The sequence below is a fragment of the Phaseolus vulgaris genome, chromosome 7, assembly GCF_000499845.2.
Source record: "Phaseolus vulgaris cultivar G19833 chromosome 7, P. vulgaris v2.0, whole genome shotgun sequence".
In the NCBI taxonomy this organism is placed as follows: Eukaryota; Viridiplantae; Streptophyta; class Magnoliopsida; order Fabales; family Fabaceae; genus Phaseolus; species Phaseolus vulgaris.
The window spans coordinates 18,910,074-18,928,965 of NC_023753.2; the positions used below are offsets into that span (position 1 = coordinate 18,910,074).

General features: G+C 32.2%; 1 protein-coding gene across 1 annotated transcript; it reads right to left on the bottom strand.

The window, feature by feature from the left end:
* Positions 1-14,804: 14,804 nt before the first annotated feature.
* Positions 14,805-16,396, bottom strand: LOC137829197 (uncharacterized). The gene is made up of 5 exons (XM_068635994.1): positions 16,315-16,396; positions 15,500-15,706; positions 15,332-15,416; positions 14,985-15,211; positions 14,805-14,830 (listed from the first exon to the last, which is right to left on the bottom strand). Exons 1-5 carry the CDS (start codon positions 16,394-16,396, stop codon positions 14,805-14,807), a joined length of 627 nt encoding a protein of 208 aa, XP_068492095.1.
* Positions 16,397-18,892: the final 2,496 nt, after the last annotated feature.

Genomic DNA, 18,892 nt, shown 5'->3' on the forward strand with positions numbered 1-18,892 from the left:
ATTGATTTCCTCTGTGTCATCACCAGTTAAGACCAAGTCATCAACATAAACAAGAATAACAGTGAGTTTATCATTATTATATTTAAGAAAAAGAGAGTGATCAGCAATAGAAATAGAGTAATTATTTGATAAAAGAAAAGTAGAAAGTTTGGCGTACCATTGGCGACCAGCTTGACGAAGGCCATACAAAGACCGTTGAAGCTTGCAAACATGCTGGGGAGAAGGAAGAGAGAGGCCAGGTGGGGGGGTCATGTATACCTCTTCATGGAGATCACCATGAAGAAATGCATTATTGACATCAAGTTGTTTTAAAATCCAATTTTTGGTAGTGGCAATAGCAAGGAGAAGGCGGAGGGTAGTGAGTTTAGCAACATGTGCAAAAGTGTCTAAGAAATCAAGTCCTTCAAGTTGGGTGAACCCTTTGGCAACAACTCTAGCTTTGTGGCGCTCAACAGTGCCATCAGAATGGTATTTGATTTTATATACCCATTTACAACTAATAGTTTTCTTTCCTGGAGGGAGAGGGGTAAGTTGTCGAGTATTGTTAGCCGTAAGAGCTTGAAGCTCATCTTGCATGGCAGATTGCCAAGAAGCATGTTTGGAGGCTTCGTTATATGTTTGAGGTTCAGGATGAGAATTGATAGAGGAAATAACATTTCTAAAATTGGAAGATAAGGAATTGTAAGACAAGTAATTATGAATACGATATCTACTACTTACAGTGTTGGTTGCAGTGTGGAAATCTTCAAGATAGGCAGGTTGTCAGTGAGGACGAGCTAATCTTCTTGGAAATTGGGGTGAGATGCTTCCTGGAGATGCAGGCGGTGATAATTCTGATGGAGGTGCAATGTTGGATGCAGGAGCAGAGGCACTATTTGTTGGAAGATCATAGGATAATGAGGCTGGTGGAGGGACAGTATTGGGTGCAGAGTAGAGGAACATGGCTCGACAGGAGGTGCAATATCAGAAAAAAAATCAAAAGCAGAATTATATGCATTAGAAATAGGGAGAGATAAAGTGTTAGGGTCCTTAGGCAAGCCACTGTCCAATTTATATGGGAAGTGGTTTTCATGAAAGATTACATGTCTTGATATCTCTATGCTATGAAACTTTAAATTTAAGATAATATAACCTTTTGTATTTTATGGGAAGCCAAGAAAAATACCTTTGATAGATCTATCATCTAATTTTTTCCTATGTGCAGTAATGGTACTAGCATACAGAGACAACCAAACACTTTTAGAAAGGAAATGTCATATGGTTTTCCAAACAACTTTTCATGAGGAGTGATGTTATTAAGTAATGGAGTAGGAATAACATTTATTAAGAAAACAACATGATTTACAGCAAATTCCCAAAAAATAGGAGGAAGATTTGCTTGAAAAAGTAAAGTCCGGGTTACATTTAGTATGTGTTGATGTTTACGTTCTACAATGCCATTTTGTTGTGGTGTTTCAACACAAGATTTTTGATGTATAATTCCCTTTGAAGCATAAAAATTTGACATAGCAAACTCAACACCATTGTCAGTACGAATCGTTTTGATATTAGTTTTGAAATGATTTTGAACGAAAACAGTGAAGTTAATGATGTGCTGACGCACTTCAGATTTGTTATGCAGCAGAATAACCCATGTATAACGCGAGTAATCATCAACAATAGTTAAGAAATAACAAAAACCTTGCATAGAAATTATGGAACATGGTCCCCAAATATCAAAGTGTACAAGATCAAAAATAGCAAAGGTAACAATATTACTTAAAGTGAAAGGAAGTTTTCTCTGTTTTGCACGACTACAAGTGTCACATACATGATGAGTATCAACAGTAATAAAAGAGTATTGTTTGCTTAAGACATGTAATCTTTCATGTGAAGGGTGTACTAGTCTATAATGCCATAGTGTTTTGTCTGTGATATTACAATTAATAAAAGGAACAAAACAATGCGGTTTAGAACGACTAGAAGCAGGCAAGGTAGTGACAAGGTACAAGCCAGCGATGGCTTTAACTGTACCAATCCTCTCTTGGGTAAGATTGTCTTGTATAATGCAGTGGGTTGAAGTGAAAGTTAAAGTGCATTTAAGTTGGTGTGTAAGTTTAGAAACAAATATTAAGTTTAATTGAAAATGAGGCACGTATAACACATCGGACAAATAAAACTTATCAGAAAAACGTATTAAACCAGAATATGTGGCATAAACAGTTTGGTCATTTGGAAGACTAATTAAGACAGGTTTAATTTTAGTACAAGTAGTAAAAACGTTCAAATTGTGACAAACATGATCAGTGGCACCAGAATCAATAATCCAAGATTCTTTTATAGAAGATAGTGAAGAGAGAAACTTACCTGTTGAAGAATGCTCAGTATTGGGGATTTCATCCGTAGAGATGGTGCCGACTTGATTAATTTGAGTGTGAGGGGCAGGATCCTCAAGGTTTTGCTGATGCAAAATGTTGGTAAGGAATTGGCACTGTTGTAATGTAAGTTGAATCCCCTTTACATCCTGTTCTTTAGGAAAAAGCTCAAAAAAAGTGTTAGTAGTAATCATATTATTGGCTTGGGATGTCCAATTGGTGAATTTGTAGCCAGGAGGGAACCCATGCTTTTTATAACAGGTGTCGACAGTGTGGCCAAGACGATTACAAAAAGTGCAGACTTTTCTAGTAAAAGAAAACTTTGAGGTTTTAACATTACCAGAAGGAAAACCTACTTTGAGAAAACAAACAACCTCAGTATGACCATATTTACCACAAAAATTGCATGTAATAGTGTGACTACTATTAAAACTATGAAGACTAGGGTTTTCATTAAACATTGCCTAAAAGATTTTTAAAACCAAGATTTTGAAAGAGAACAAAAAAAATAACCAAGAACAGCAAAGAGGAAAAAATCAGAGAGAAGCACAGCAGAATCTAATACCATATTACAGTAAATGAAGATGAATATTCCTTGTCTGATGTGATGCTTTAATATAACGTACGTAATCGCACGTAATCGTAATGAAGAAAGAGAGGTTTTGATGAACCCTAATTGTAGAGAAAAATAAATATAAAAGAAACTTTTATTCACTTGTATATTAGAGAGTAACATACATGGTGTATGTATAAAAAAAAGATTAAGACATAGGTGAAACAGAAAAGGAAAGTTGGATCAAACAAACAAAACCCAATAATTTAAAATAGAAAATTAAATATATTAACATGTGTCAATAATAAATTAATTTAGTTTAAAGTTAAAAAATAAAAACTTAAAAAATTATTTTAGGTTAAGTATATTAAAAGAGCTAAAATAAAATAATGAGTGAGAACCAAAACCAAAAACAATTAAAGGGTTGAAAAATAAAACAATTATTATAAAAAAGCAATTGTTCTTAGAGGAGAATTTATAATTGATGATATAGTAAAACAACTTTAAAATAATTACTATAAAATAAGAATTTTTACTTTCTAACAAAAACTGTTAGTGAAACAAAACAAGTAAATTTTAAAGTGAAACCCAAAAATTAGCTAAACACTAATCCCACGTGCTTGCACCATGAAACACTAAATGCATTACCCATGCCATGTCATTCTTCAACCTTCTTCCCCTTTCTCCAAAACCAAATCACAATTGAAAAAGAAATATGAAATCACAAGGACTTACGCAAATCATTAGCAAGTGGGAGGTGTTCCTTATCTTGATATTCTATATAATTTATTTTAATATATTTTTATTTTTATTTTTTTTGTTTGTTAAGATTTTATAATATTTTTTATTTTATTAAAAATTATTTAAAATCTAATTTATATATTTTTAAATCAATACTTTATCAAATTATTTACAAAATTTATTTATAAATGATTTTCTAAATATATTAATAAAGAAAAAATTATAATTTTATTATATCAATTAATCATTGAATCACTTAGAAACTTTCAACTCCTTTCTAAACAGTGGAGAAAAAAATGCTTATAACAACGGTAGATAATAATAATATATTAAATTAAGTTTTTATTTTTTTTCCTTTTCTTTTGTAAATGTTTATTTAAAATGGTTGAAATTGAAGGTGTGGTTATAGTTTGCATGTCATCATCATGAATCTAAAGCTAAAAACAAAATCAAATTGCTTTCTTTATATGGACAAATGTTGCAGTAGATTTTTTATACAATTATATTATAATTTCTAATATTATTATTTTAATATTTTTTCATATTATTTAATTTTAAATGTATTTTTTATTATATATTTATCTCTAAACTTATCATAAAACCTTTTAGTTTTTCTTAGATGTAATAAACGTAGCTAGTAGTACAATGACATTTGCAAATTGCAACACTCATGTCTATCTCAAGTCCTTAAAATCTTGCTTTTTCAACATTAACGGTGTTTGCTTTTTAAAAAGATTAAGTGATATAAATATATTTTTTAAAATATTGTTAAAAGAAAAGAAGGGTTGTTAAAGATATAATCCCGCCAAATCGAAATTGAATACAGAAGACCGCGTCCAAATCTGGAGGTTCATAATGACTCTCGTTTCTTTTCATCTTCTGCTTCTCTCTCGCCCGCTCTCTTCCGCGTGAAGTCGTATTTGACGCTGCGGACGTTCTTTCAGATTCAGAGTTCGTTTAAAAATGGCTCTCACACTTGAAGTCGTTGCCGAAACGCTAATAGAGCAGTCTCCTTCAGCCACCGTCTATGCTCCCTCCGATTCCGCGTTCAACAAATCTGGCCAGCCAACTAGTTCAATCAAATTTTTTCCCTTATTTTTCACTATAAGAAAAAAAATGGTTTTAACGAGATTTATTTTTACATTATTTAGGGTTAAAACTTTTATTAACTCATTTGTATAGGGTTGCAGTTTCCTCCGCTAAACGTGTTTTTCGGGGTTTTTTTAAATCTCAAGAAAAGCCTTTTAGAACTCATGTTAAATACCAAGAGTTTAAGAACCTCAGTAAAATACAATGGATTACAAAACCTCGTTAAATACCATGGGTTTAAAAATCTCTGTAAAATACCATAAATTTAAGAATCTCCGTAAAATACCATGGGTTTAAGAACCTCAATAAAATGACTTGTCATTTGAAATAACCTTCAACCCCATTTTCCACCATCTCTAACGATCCTCATGACTTATCTCTTTCACCGTAGACACACTACTCTCCGGCACAGGCTCGATGGCCGCCGACGGCAGTCTTAACAAGAAATCATAATTCAGCCACACTTATGTCTATTATATCTAAGGAGAAAAAAACACACAAGCCATTGTTACCTAATGATGCAATCCCAGCATGCATTGTTATGAGCTTTTTGTTTTGTATTTTGGGGTGCGGAATTTGGTGAGATTGGGTAGCTAAAATGAGTGAAAGAAATTGTGAAATATTGGTGTATGAAGAATGATAATGAAGCTTAGGAGAGGTTAGGTCAACTCCTAAGAGGTTCCTTGCTAAAACACTTAGAAATAAGGCTAGCAAAGAGTGAGCTAAGAGACTAGATGAGGTTGAAATTTCGGCAACAATTCAATAATCTATTCAAAGCTCATTTACAAGGGGGCTAGCACTTGTATTTATAGTGTTATGGGTAGCCAAGGTGCAAGCTTTAACCCTAAAAACTCTTCACTCATATAAGGATAAATCTCTCTCTCTAATTGGAGCAAATCCACTCAAGTTAGAGGTTGACAAGTGTCCTCTTCTAATTGGAGAGAATTATCTCCTTTCCCATCAAGACAAATGTCATTTTGGCATTGGTGGGAATCCTCTCCATTAAGGAGATAACATGTGGACCTTCATGCCTTCCTTGTCATTCCATGCTTTCTATCTGCACTCTAGTAATTTATTTGTGCACCCTAGATGGTTTAGAGTTGCATTTGGTCCAAGGAGGGCCAATCGTAACTCTAGTTAGACTCTTTCTTTTTCTATTTACACCCTACTCTAATTGGCCTAATACATGGCCCATGAAAATTGACCCAAAACATAGCCCAGGGAAATGACTCAAATACAAGCCTAAAATAACACATAAACAATTCACCCCCCCCCCTCTTGTTTAAGGCCTCTAATTCTAACACCTGAGAGATAGAGCACCCACTGAGTTAGCCCAACCTTCCAGAAGGATGACCAGGAGCATGACACAGGACCCAGGGCCAGGTCAGGATCAGTGCATAGTCAGTGCATTAGAGCCCATCATTCCTCAGAGGATTACTCGGAGCAGAGACCACATAATTGGAGTTGAGCACCAACTAATTTAATTGTTTTTAATTTCAGTGGAGTATGTTGTATTTAGTATAAATTGGTCTTGAGTCAAGTCCAACTCTCCTTAGCTTCTAGAAACCTTGACCACCCCTTTGCTCACTCTTTTTATCCTAATTTCTAAAAGCTTTCCTTAGCTTGGGCGGCACACTAGGTTTACCCTAGTTTTTAGAAGGCGTCTTACCTTTTCCACCCCTCCTCTCTCATATGCAAATAAACTTCAACGATAAAAATAAATGCTTGACAAAACAAGACTTCAAAATTTAATTCACTAATATACCCATCTAACTGAACGACTATGTTGGTCAAAACATTACAAGATAAGACTTTAATTCATTTAGAAAAAATGGAGCTACTCTAATCCTAAATCAAAAAGAGAAATAAAATATCCCTCAAGGGTCCATGACCTTTTACGCTCCATCACCCGCTTTAGGGGTAGCTGGCTGAGTCGACTCTTCCATAATAACTGTAATATCCTCCACTAGGACAAGGTTTCCTTGATAAAAAGTCCTTCCTAATGTCAAAATTCTCCTCATTGAGAGGAATTTCATAGAAGTAGGCAACCTACTGCACTGCCTTCTCAAAGTCAAGTTTGTGTTGCTCAATAACGAAGTTTTGCACATTTCGTAAGTCCATTTGCAGTTTCTCATTTTTCTCCTACTTACAATGATGGGTAAGGGTCATATCGATCAAACTATGCTTTAATCCCTCAACCTTGGTGGACATATCTTTCATCCTGTTAGGCAAGTCCTTCTCTTTCTTCTTGGACATCAAATATTGTTGCCGCTAAGGCTCCGTTTGTTTCTAAGAGGAGAAAGGCAAAGAAAGGGATACATGAGACTATTGAAGGGGAAATTGGAAAAACAAGAAAAAAAATGATAGGAAATAACGAAAAATGATGCATTTTTATTCTTTCAAATTTTCTTTGGTGATGTGAAGATATTTGTGAAAAAAGTTGTTTTTTTTAAATTAATTATATATAAAAGTTATGTTTTAATATAAATATAAGTATAATACTTAATATATATACTTTTATAATATAATAAAATGAATAATTAAAATAATAAATAAAAATTAATTTAAAATTTAATTATTAATATGTATTTTTATTATTATTTATTATTTATTAATTATTTTAATTGTAATTTTTAAAGTTTTTATATTAAATTATTTTAAATTTATTATATCTATCAAGTCACTCACAAACTTTCACACAACCATCACATCACTCACAAACTTCAAGAAACTTTCTTCACAAATCTACACTAACATACCACAATCCAAACAACCTCACTTTCCTCTCAAATCACTCTAGGGAGTGGAAATGAGAGAGTGAATTTGAGATGATTTGAAGAGAAAGTGTAAGGAAAATTAGGGTGTTTGGATTAAAGTAAATAGTGTGGAAAGTGGAGAAAAAGTTTATAAAAGTTTGTGAGTGATGTGATGGGTGTGATTGAAATTGTATTTTTTAATTGATAAAAATGTAACTTTACACATTTGCCCTTACATTTAAAAATTGATAAAAAAATAATTTGATTGATTATTTGGGAATTATAATTGTTTTCGAATTAAAATTATTTTTTCGACAATTGGAACATTATTTTCGATACCTTGTTCGAGCTAACTTCGAAAAAATATAAATTATATAAATTTTTTGGATCATATTTATGATTCATAAACTTTATTTAGAACAAAGTTGTAATTGTGAATTATTTATTTTTCAATTATATTTGTATGCAATTAAAAGATTATTTCAGGTACTGGAACAAATTATTTCTGATAATGTGTTGGAGTTATAATTCGATAAAGGAATTTTTTTTTTATGAAATAAATATTAATGCAGTATTTTAGTTTATTAAAGCAAAATTCATTGATAAATTTTGTGCATAATAATAATAATTATAATAATAGTAATAATGTTTCAGAAAATCATATGAATGATACATTGAAATATGTATCATTCGAAAGAGTCATGGAAGTCCTTAATTTGTTTAGGGATTCATGTCATAAATAAGATTTCAAATTCGAAAAGAAAAATGCATACGCATAATAAAATACAACCAAATTTTTACGCAATTTAGGGATTTTTAGTCATTATCTTCACCAACTTTCTCATTCTTCGCTCGAGAGACAGGCCAAAGAGTTGTTTTACCACATTAGGATGACCACACAATAAGTCGTAACATTTATCCAACAAATCTTCATCATGTATGTTCATCTCCACTAACATTTCCCAAATATCAGATTCAGAGTACTGGAAAGTCGATGTACGACGGAGTGTGCGCGTGTGTTCACGAAATATGGAGTTTTGTTCTTCTTCTACAACAACATGGCGTCTGTTATATTGCAGATTTTCTTCCGTAGGATTAGCCACTCGATGTGATGACAAAGTGACAACCTCAAATGAAATGGCTTGTCGCTCAGCAATATGACATAACCTATCTGAATGATCACTACCCCTCCCAAGGATATAAGTTAATCCTTCAAACCTTGTGTTAAGCATTTCTAATTGCAGATCAATGACGTCCACCATAGGGGCTTTTCTTTTTGAGCCTCTAGAAGAAGAAGTATCACCTAATGGCTAGGATGGTTGAGGTGACACCAATGGGGTGTTAGATTAGGGTCAGGGTTGTATGAATCAACATTAGGATCAGTTGAGTGAAGAGTTTCACATTGAGTCGCATCCAATTCTGGCTCCTCTGGGATGTCCTTCATATTGTGATCATTAAGATCTACATTAAAATGATGAGACTGAGTTCGACTTGATGACTGCAGTTTTGTTCTCCCACCGTGGTCGGTAGCACGATCAAGCGCCCATAAGTCTTCCATCAACTTGTAGTGCCTAATGGGATTAACACGCCACTTTGCGGTCGAGGGCTTTGCCTGTTCATTAATGAAAAGAAATACACTCATATTCATAATTACTGGTTAATGTATGCGATAAGTGAACATCAGGTTGAATATGTTACCTTTATCAACATATCCCACACTTCATCTTTGGCCTCTAAAATTTTCGTGCTAAATTCCAAGCGAAACCACTCAGTCCACTAAATAGATCATGGATCTCACGTCATCTGTCCTTAAGGCTTTTTTGCCTGTTCTTCACATTATTTTTTGTAATCCCTACCAATCCACTCTGATGTAAGGATTTAACGATGTTTGTGTAACCCTGTGTCGTCCAACTACCATAAATGCGGTTACCCATAGATGTCTCATCGATCATGGCATTCAATAGTCGGAAATCCATGTCGGTAGTCCATTTTTTGTGTTCACGGACACCTGCAGATGACTCTGAAGCAATACCCTTCCTGATGTAAGTTGAGTTTAGGATTGTTCATTTGATTAGTGACACTTTACTTAGATTTAGATTTTAGAACAATTATAGGTGAAAGCATAAGGAAAATTCTCACTGGACATTAACTTAACAAGTGTTAAGTAGATGTGAAGGTTCATTTCCATAATGCCAAAAGGAAAACACAATTAAAGGTGAAGATGAATGACAATTAGGTGCGAAATTTAAGCAAACACATGGTGAGCAATTATAAATGATCGAATTGAATTCAATAAGCAAAACAAGAACAAGACATATTTTGGAATTGAAATTAGGAATGGAAGATGAGTGAAAGGAAACATAGGAGTGGTGGAATTGTGAATGAGCACGCCACTTGGATAGTGAATTGAATCCAAGATAAGTGTAGATGCCGCCACTTGAGAGCTCACGACACTCACAATATAAGACTAATGGTTTAGAGAGACAATGCTCACAAACTCTAACACAATTTGTGTATAGTAACTTTACTCTTCATTCAACATATCAATACATGAGGTAGGCCTCCCTATTTATAGATTTAGGAGCTTTAGAAAGCAAGCTTAAAGGATAGAAAGGTAATAACAAGTGTGGTGCGGTTTTAGGTGTTGACCATAGGTCAAAACCGCACCCTTCACACATTCTAGAAAGTAGGTATTCCTTTCTACCCTAATGGGCTTCTTATGGCCCATTCTTATGTCTTCACCTCCTAATATTACTATATGGACCTACTCTTGTTTATTCTTTACTATTCGGACCCCTCATGTGAGCCCAACTTATTTACAACATTTTTCTACATATTTAAGAAGACTAGTAAGAAGAACTTCAAGTGCTTTGGCACTTTTCAATAAGAAAACAAACAAAAAATTAGTTGCTTCAATTGGAAAAATAGGGATTAGGTTTCATCTCTTCCACTCTCATGTATTTTGATTAGCATGTTAATATTAAGTTCTTTGATTGAAATTGATGTCCGTAGAAAATTCATTTATATCGATCTCTCGCATATAAAATTCTTAAGAATGTTTCCTAAATATCGATCTCTCGCATACTTATAAAAACAACTTAGAAATCACACTCAGACGTTAATGACAATTAACTTTTCAAGTCTATCTCCAGCACTCAAATATGCTAAGTATTGATGTTTAAGTTTGAACCCTAATAATACCTCTCGGTCAGATTTAAGATTCTCAATTTGTCACGGAAAGTTAAAAGTAAAACAACAATACCAATAATCAATCAAGAACCGAATATTAATATATAAAATATCACCTCAATACACAAGAGTTTGAGCAGATTACTCCCAATCCCAAAGGGTAGAATTAGCCACGCATACTTCTAGCACCTTCCATTCTCCCAATTGGGTTACAATTCACTCTATGGTGTTTTTCTCTCAATCTGGCACCCTAAGGTTGAGCCTCTAGCCCTTTATTTATCCTAGTTTTCTAGGGTTAGGTTGTTTATTGTGTCGCGCTAATGGGCTAAATGATAAAACATAAAAAAGGCCCAATCTTTCTTTGCATCTTTTTCCATTCTAGGACCTTCTATCTTTATCTTTTTAGCTCAAATCATTCATCTTTAATCCAAATCTCCAATCTTCCTTAGAAATCTGTAACTAACACCAAATTTGGGAATAAAATACTCTTATTCAAATAAAGATCATAAAAAATGTAAAAAGATATAAATTCATAAATTAGGGATTATTTTATATGTAAATTAGCAATAAATCCTCATAAGTGCCTATATTTTAATATGAAATATTACTGAAATTAGACACTTACCACTCCCCAGGTGCGAAAGAATTCATCCACGAATTTAGTAGCCCTGCACAAAACACAATAAGTTTCTTCACATGAGATTAATATGGTAGGGGTGAAACAAACTTATGGTCAGTAATGTTAGGGAGATGATATGTGAGAATTCTATCAACAGGACATGTTTGAAAAGAAAATTTGGGGATGAAATGTTTTGTGAAAAAGCCTCTTAGAAGGTGAGAACCTTTAGGAGGGTTTGAAATAGCATCCCTAAACTTCTTAAGCAAAAATATCAAGTATTTAGAATTTTTAGGTAATGAAAAAGATAAGGAAGGAAAACACTTGGAGGTGAAGGGATGAGACCCATGGTATCTTGGCCTTCTTTTTCTCTTTCATTTTCATTTTCACTTTTGGTTTTTGTTTTAAGTTGGTCTCGTGTTACGCTTGTAGCTTTATGGTTCGTGTATTTGGACAAGTGGCAGTTATGTGCCCAAAACTTAAACATTTAAAATATTTGGTGCTTGAAGTTTTGGTGGGTGACTTGGGGGTAGAAGGATTTTGTGTAGAAACTTTTTTGGGAGAAGTGGTTTCTTTTGAATAATTGGAAGGAGAAGTGTGTGTAGAAATTTTGTTTGCATCCTTCCTAGAAGAGTTGTAGAAGCCATCATCATGAGTATGTTTGAAAGTTGTTTTTTTCAAAAGTTGCGATTCCACCTTGATGGTTAGGTGAACCATTTTCTTTAAAGAAGAATACTCATGTAATTCTACAAGATTTTTAATTTTTTTTCTCAAACCACTTACAAACTTAACTATCTTTGACTCGTCATTATCATGCATATTCATTTTAGTCCAAGATGTTTCTAAGTCTTTAAAGTATTCATCTACCGTCTTATATCCTTGATGAAGCCTTTGGAGTTTCAACAAGTGTTCCCTCCTATAAGAAGAAGGAACAAACTGCATGCGCATGCATGCCTTTAAATCATACCAAGAGACCACGATTAGCCTCTTGTTTAGCCCAATGTCCATTACAAGTTTGTGCCACCATTGGTTGGCATAGGCTAAGAAAACTAAGAAAGCTAACCTAACCTTTTGGTCCTCGGTGACCTTATAAACATGAAAAAGGTGTTCAACCTTAGCTTCCCAATCTAAATACAAAGAAGGGTCATTGGACTCACTAAAACTAGGTAACTTTACAAAAGCAAAAGAATGTTGTGATTGTGGTCGGTGGTGATGGTGTCGTGCATCAAAATTGGTCCATCTCCATTTGTCCTCATCTTCTTGATTTTGCCTTGCATGAGCTTCTTCTAGTCTTTGCAATCTTTTGGCAAATTGGCTAAGTTTTTCTTCTTTGTGGACAAGTTGTTTTTGGACCTCCACAAGGTCTCACAAAAGGTGGGCTTTGTGATATGAATGCAGTTTGGAAGATGCACCACTTAAAATATGAGTCATCACAACAAGTAAACAAGAAACACGAGTATTAAACAAATTAAGAAAAAAAGTTAGAAGCAAGTAATGCTTGCGGCAAAAGAAAGAAAAACATTCAAACACTCTAAGAAATTTTTTGTTCTCTTAACCAAAGTCTTTCTTGTGGTATGAACAACTCTCAAGTGAAAAAGGACAAAGCCTACACACTTGGTCAAAGATAATTCACCATAAAACTTGAAGAAAGAATAACAGACAAACAAGAAAAGCTTAAAACAAGAAAGGCTAAACCAAATTTGAAGGAAAAGAATGTGACAAAACTTTGAATAGATGACAAACAAGAAAAGCACAAAAGAAGACTATAAGAAACTCAATAAACTTTAAACTATGAAACTTTTTAAAATAGAAAAATGCTAAAGCAAAAGGATAAAAAATTGCACAAAGTTGAAAACAATTTATCAATCAAGTTGAATCCATAGTTTTGAAAATGAATTTCTATACCAATGATAACCAAGATGACTTTGGAAAATGTTTCTTTGCTGTTTTGGAAATGTCAATTTTTGCTCACTGTTTCGTAATTGCTTTACTGTTTTTGAACGTCACTGTTATATATATATATATATATATATATATATATATATTAATCCTAAAGTGACTTATGGCAAAGAAGGAACATAGCTTGCATCATGCATAGTTTTCAATAACATTCAATTTTCAAAAAAAAAATAAAATTGGTGGATGCAAGATAATTGAACACTTGAAATCATATGTTTGGAACTTTAAATCAACCTCTACTAAAACAAGTTTCTAATTAATGTGTAAACTTCACAATTAAAAGCAAGTAAGAATAATCAAAATAAGGATACCTAGAACACTAATGAGCATATGACTCAAAGTAAAAAGCAAGATCAATAAAAGACATCACAAGAATATATTCAAAACAAAAAATGCTATGAATATAAGAAAGACTTAAAAAAAATTCTGCAAGAAATTAAGGTGCTGGGAAATTAAAAGCAAGAAAATAATGACAAGAAAGTAAAGGTACTTGAATTTAAAGACAAGAATTAAAGGTGCTAGAATGTATATTGCTTGAATGTAAAGTGCCAAATCAACTCAAAAAGATAAACACAACCATAGCTCTTGATACCACATGATGTGAGTTGATTTTAGGATTGTTCATTTGATTAGTGACACTTTACTTAGATTTAGATTTTAGAACAATTATAGGTGAAAGCCTAAGGAAAATTCTCACTGGACATTAACTTAACAAGTGTTAAGTAGATGTAAAGGTTTATTTCCATAAGGCCAAAAGGAAAACACAATTAAAGGTGAAGATGAATGACAATTAGATGCAAAATTTAAGCAAACACATGGTGAGAAATTATAAATGACCGAATTGAATTCAAGAAGCCAAACAAGAACAAGACATATTTTGGAATTGAAATCAGGAATGGAAGAAGACGAGTGAAAGGAAACTTAGGAGTGGTGGAATTGTGAATGAGCACGCCACTTGGATGGTGAATTGAATCCAAGATAAGTGTAAATGCCGCCACTTGAGAGCTCACAACACTCACAAGATAAGACTAATGGTTTAGAGAGACAATGCTCACAAACTCTAACACAATTTGTGTATAGTAACTTTACTCTTCATTCAACATATCAATACATGAGGTAGGCCTCCCTATTTATATATTTAGGAGCCTTGGAAAGCAAGCTTAAAGGATAGAAAGGTAATAACAAGTGTGGTGCGGTTTTAGGTGTTGACCATAGGTCAAAACCACACCCTTCACACATTCTAGAAACTAGGTCTTCCTTTCTACCCTAATGGTATGACCCATTCTTATGTCTTCACCTCCTAATATTACTATATAGACCTACTCTTGTTTATTCTTTACTATTTGGACCCCTCATGTGAGTCTAACTTATTTACATCATTTTTCTACATATTTAAGAAGACTAGTAAGAAGAACTTCAAGTGCTTTGGACCTTGTCTATTCCTTCTATTGATGAGGTCTTCCTTTGATTACTGAGATGACTCTTCATAGTTGGCATCCTTGGTCATCTTCTTGTGGACTTGTTTTTGGGGTCTTTGTGGGTTTGCATCACTTCCCGTGATCCATGATAAAACCTAATAAAAAATGTTAAACTTTTGCAATAACATAAATAGTTTCATACGTAAATATTAATAAAGGAGGAATGTCAACATTCAACCATGAAATTGTTCTTACAACAATATAAATATAAGTTCACAGATGTTACATAAAATTAATTATTACAATAACCTGTCCACATTTCATTCGCTATAGTATCCCTAATTTGTGACTCGAGCCTGTAGTCATCCTCACGAGTTTGCGAGTGTGACACATCTATATCTCCTTGCATCAACTCACAGTCAACTTCTTCCAACAAACAATCATCATTATCCACCCCACAAAGAAAGTTATGAAGAATACGACATGCTAAAACAATATCGGTCATAGTGTCCACAAAGTAATGAGGCTCTATTCCGCTAGCGATAATTGGAAATCGCTTTTTGAGGACACCGAATGTTCTTTCGATAACATTTCTTAGTGAGGAATGACGATGATTAAACAACCCACGGGCATTTTGTGGACCTCTTCAAGAATACTCTTTTAGATGGTATCGAACTCTGCGATATGGAGTTATAACCTGGGCTTTGAGCATAAAATTCGCATCTCCAAGGTAGTATTTGCCTACAATCATCCATTAACAATTATTACTTAAAGTCATGTGACCAAATGAATATTTATTGCACTTGAAAACACACTCAACTAACCTTCCGGAATGACCAATGGATCCTCTCGTACAAACACATCCTTCAATATCCTGGAATCAGAGGTTGTTCCTTCCCACCCGGCAAGAACATATGTGAATTTCATGTCAAAATCACAAGCAGCAAATACGTTTTGTGTTGGCCAGTCTTTTCTTCCACGAAAACAAGGAGCATCAGCTTGGGGAACTTTAACACGGACGTGTGTGACATCTATGGCACACAAACAATCCTAATACAGCAACTTCACATTTATAAATAACTTGCATTGCATACAACATGAATTAAATATTTAACTATTGTTTCTCATATTCAAACCTTAAAGTATGGAAAAAAATCGATTTTTGTTTAAGATATAAGGTTCAACCTCAGTTCAGCTGGTTAAATTAAGAACTCTCCATGCAACATCAATATTGCTTTCAAAACATTATGAAAGTGACGAGACAGTATTTCCCCGGACTGATGAAAGAAGAACGAAACACTTCGATTCTTGACGTTATGACCAATGATGTGTAAAAACTTAGCCACTTGTTCTTCAACTATAGATCGGAATGCATCTTTAACCATCCCCGTTTCTCTCGTTGACATAAATTAATAAATGCTTCCGGACTTATACAAATAATGTCACGACATCTTTCAGTATGGACCAAGTACGACATCAATTCTTGCCGACAACGCGCTTTTTGTGGAATAAACTCCGGTATAATATTATTTGTCTCGGTTAACACACGCAACACATTCAATCCATATCTAACACACGCAACACTTGTGTCCGCAAATTGATTTGCTCTTGTATTTGTGAAATTAGTATGAAATCACACCAACTACATCGGGATTCATGTCATTCGTGTTAGACATCTCGATATTTTCGAAATACATAGACCAATGATTATCGTTATCCATAGTCACAAATCCTCGACAATCATATAAGTTTAACTATTAGGTCTAAAGAACCATATTTTAGAGAAATAATAGTACTCAAATTTTGTTACTATTTTTTTTTAAAAATAAAATATTATATATAAACTTTGTAAGGTGGTATAGTTATAGTTGTATTACAAATTCAAAATAATATTTATAAAGTTTTTTTTACTTGATTCTAGAAAAAAAAATATTAAAAAAAAATATTATAGGTAGACAATCGTAGTACTTTAAAATATTTAAATATTTTGTTTAGTTATAATTATTTTATAAATTCAAAATAATGTTTATAATTTTTTTTTACTTGATTTTAGAAAAAATAAAATATTATAGATAGACTATCTATAAAGTAGTATTTTAAAATATTTAAATATTCTGTATACTTATAATTATTTTATAAATTCAAAAAATAAAATATTATATGTAGACTATCTATAAAGTAATATTTTAAAATATTTAAATATTCTATATACTTGTATTATTTTATAAATTTAAAATAATATTTATAAAGTTCTTTAGTTTTGTAAAAAAATTAAATATTATATATAAACTATCTATAAAGTAGTATTTTAAAATATTTAAATATTTTGTATAATTATAATTATTTTAAACCCTGTTCAAAATAATATTTATAAATTTTTTAACTTGATTTTAGAAAAATTAAATATTTAAATATTTTATATACTTATAATTATTTTAAAAATTTAAAATAATATTTATAAAGTTTTTTTTACTTTATTTTTAGAAAAAAAAAATATTATACATAAACTCTATGTATTTTCAAATACAGCAAAAATTTAAATATTAATAAGCTTTTTTTTTTAACTAGCACATAAAAGTAAAATCCATTCAAAATTTTATTAATGCTCATTAATGCTCTTCAATATGCTCATTAATGCGTTTAAGCAAATAACTTAGAAAATCAAAGGACAACAACGTACATCTATGAACATAAATAAAAGAAAATAAAACAAATAAGTAAACATTACAAATTCCTTCTCCTCCATATTTCAATCTCCAAATTCCTGCACCTCCGACAACCGCACACCTCCAACGCTTGCAAGCCTTCGACAACTGGCACCTCTAACACTTGTGAACCTCCGACGATCGCGCACCTTCGACTGCTTCTAAGGTACTCTCTCAACTCAAAACAAATAACTCACCTTCTTTCCTCTCCCATATTTATCATCCTCTCATATTTACACCCACCACATTTGAAGTAACCCACCGAACATTGTACGAATCTGTGTTTATGCAGATGGAATCTCATGCGTGAGAATCTCATGTGGAGGGAATATCTAGAACTGCATGGCACGGGTTGCTATGACACATAGGGTAGTAGGTGATGGGTAATATGGTAAAATCAAATACTTTCTCACCAAATCTTCTCAACCTAACATATAACCCTTTTTCACTTTCTTCGCCTTTCATCTCCCTCTAATACCCACAAACACCCAGATCCATCCAATCGTGATGTTTCCTTCCTTTTCAATTCAGGTGAACAGTAATCATCCGGATACAAACAAAGGCTAAGGCTAATTTGATTTCGAGTAAAAAGACAAAGTTACACTGTTGACCTAGAAAATTCTAAAACCAAAACAATTAAATATAATAAAGCACAGCAACCGATTTTTTTTTTTATATTTTAAACTTTCTTGGCCGAAACCGATATATATTTAATTAATTAATTAATTGTAATTTACTTTTTTATTTTTTTATTTTAATCTCAAATTATTATTATTTTATTTAAAGTATAATTACAATTTAAATATAAAAAATTATAATCAAAATTATAAAAAATAATTATTATAAAATAACATAATTAATTATATTATATATATAATAAACTATAAATATAAATAATAATAAATATATTTTTTAATGATAAAGAAATAAATTTATATAATAGTTATTAATTAAAAAAAAATAAAGATAAAAATAATAATGTTATTTAATATAAAAATAATTTTTTATCAAATATTTATAATTATAAATATTTAAATAATATTTTAATTAAAAAATTATAATTTATAAATAAATAAATAAAATTAATTTTTTAACAAATTTTAAATATAAGGATAAATTTGTAAACTTACATTTTTATTAATTAAAAAAATATATAATTTTAGTTACATAAATTTCATAAATTTTTCATTTTATTTACCTTAATCCAAACACCCTAACTTTCTTTACACTTTCCCTTCAAATAATGTCAAATTCACCCCTCATTTTCACTCCCTAATCCAAACAAAGCATATCCAGTTTCTCAAAACTCCTCCCCAATCCAAACACACCATAAGAGTCACCATCGATTTTCGCTTGAGCCAACTTGGGCTTCAATTCCTTGTTCTTACTTACTATTGAAGTGTTAGCTTCTAAAGCAACTTGGAGGGAAGTAGTTAACTCATTTAATTGAGCTTTTAGTTTTTCCATATCCAGAAACCCCTTATTTTCTTCAAGTTAGACTCATGCCCTTAC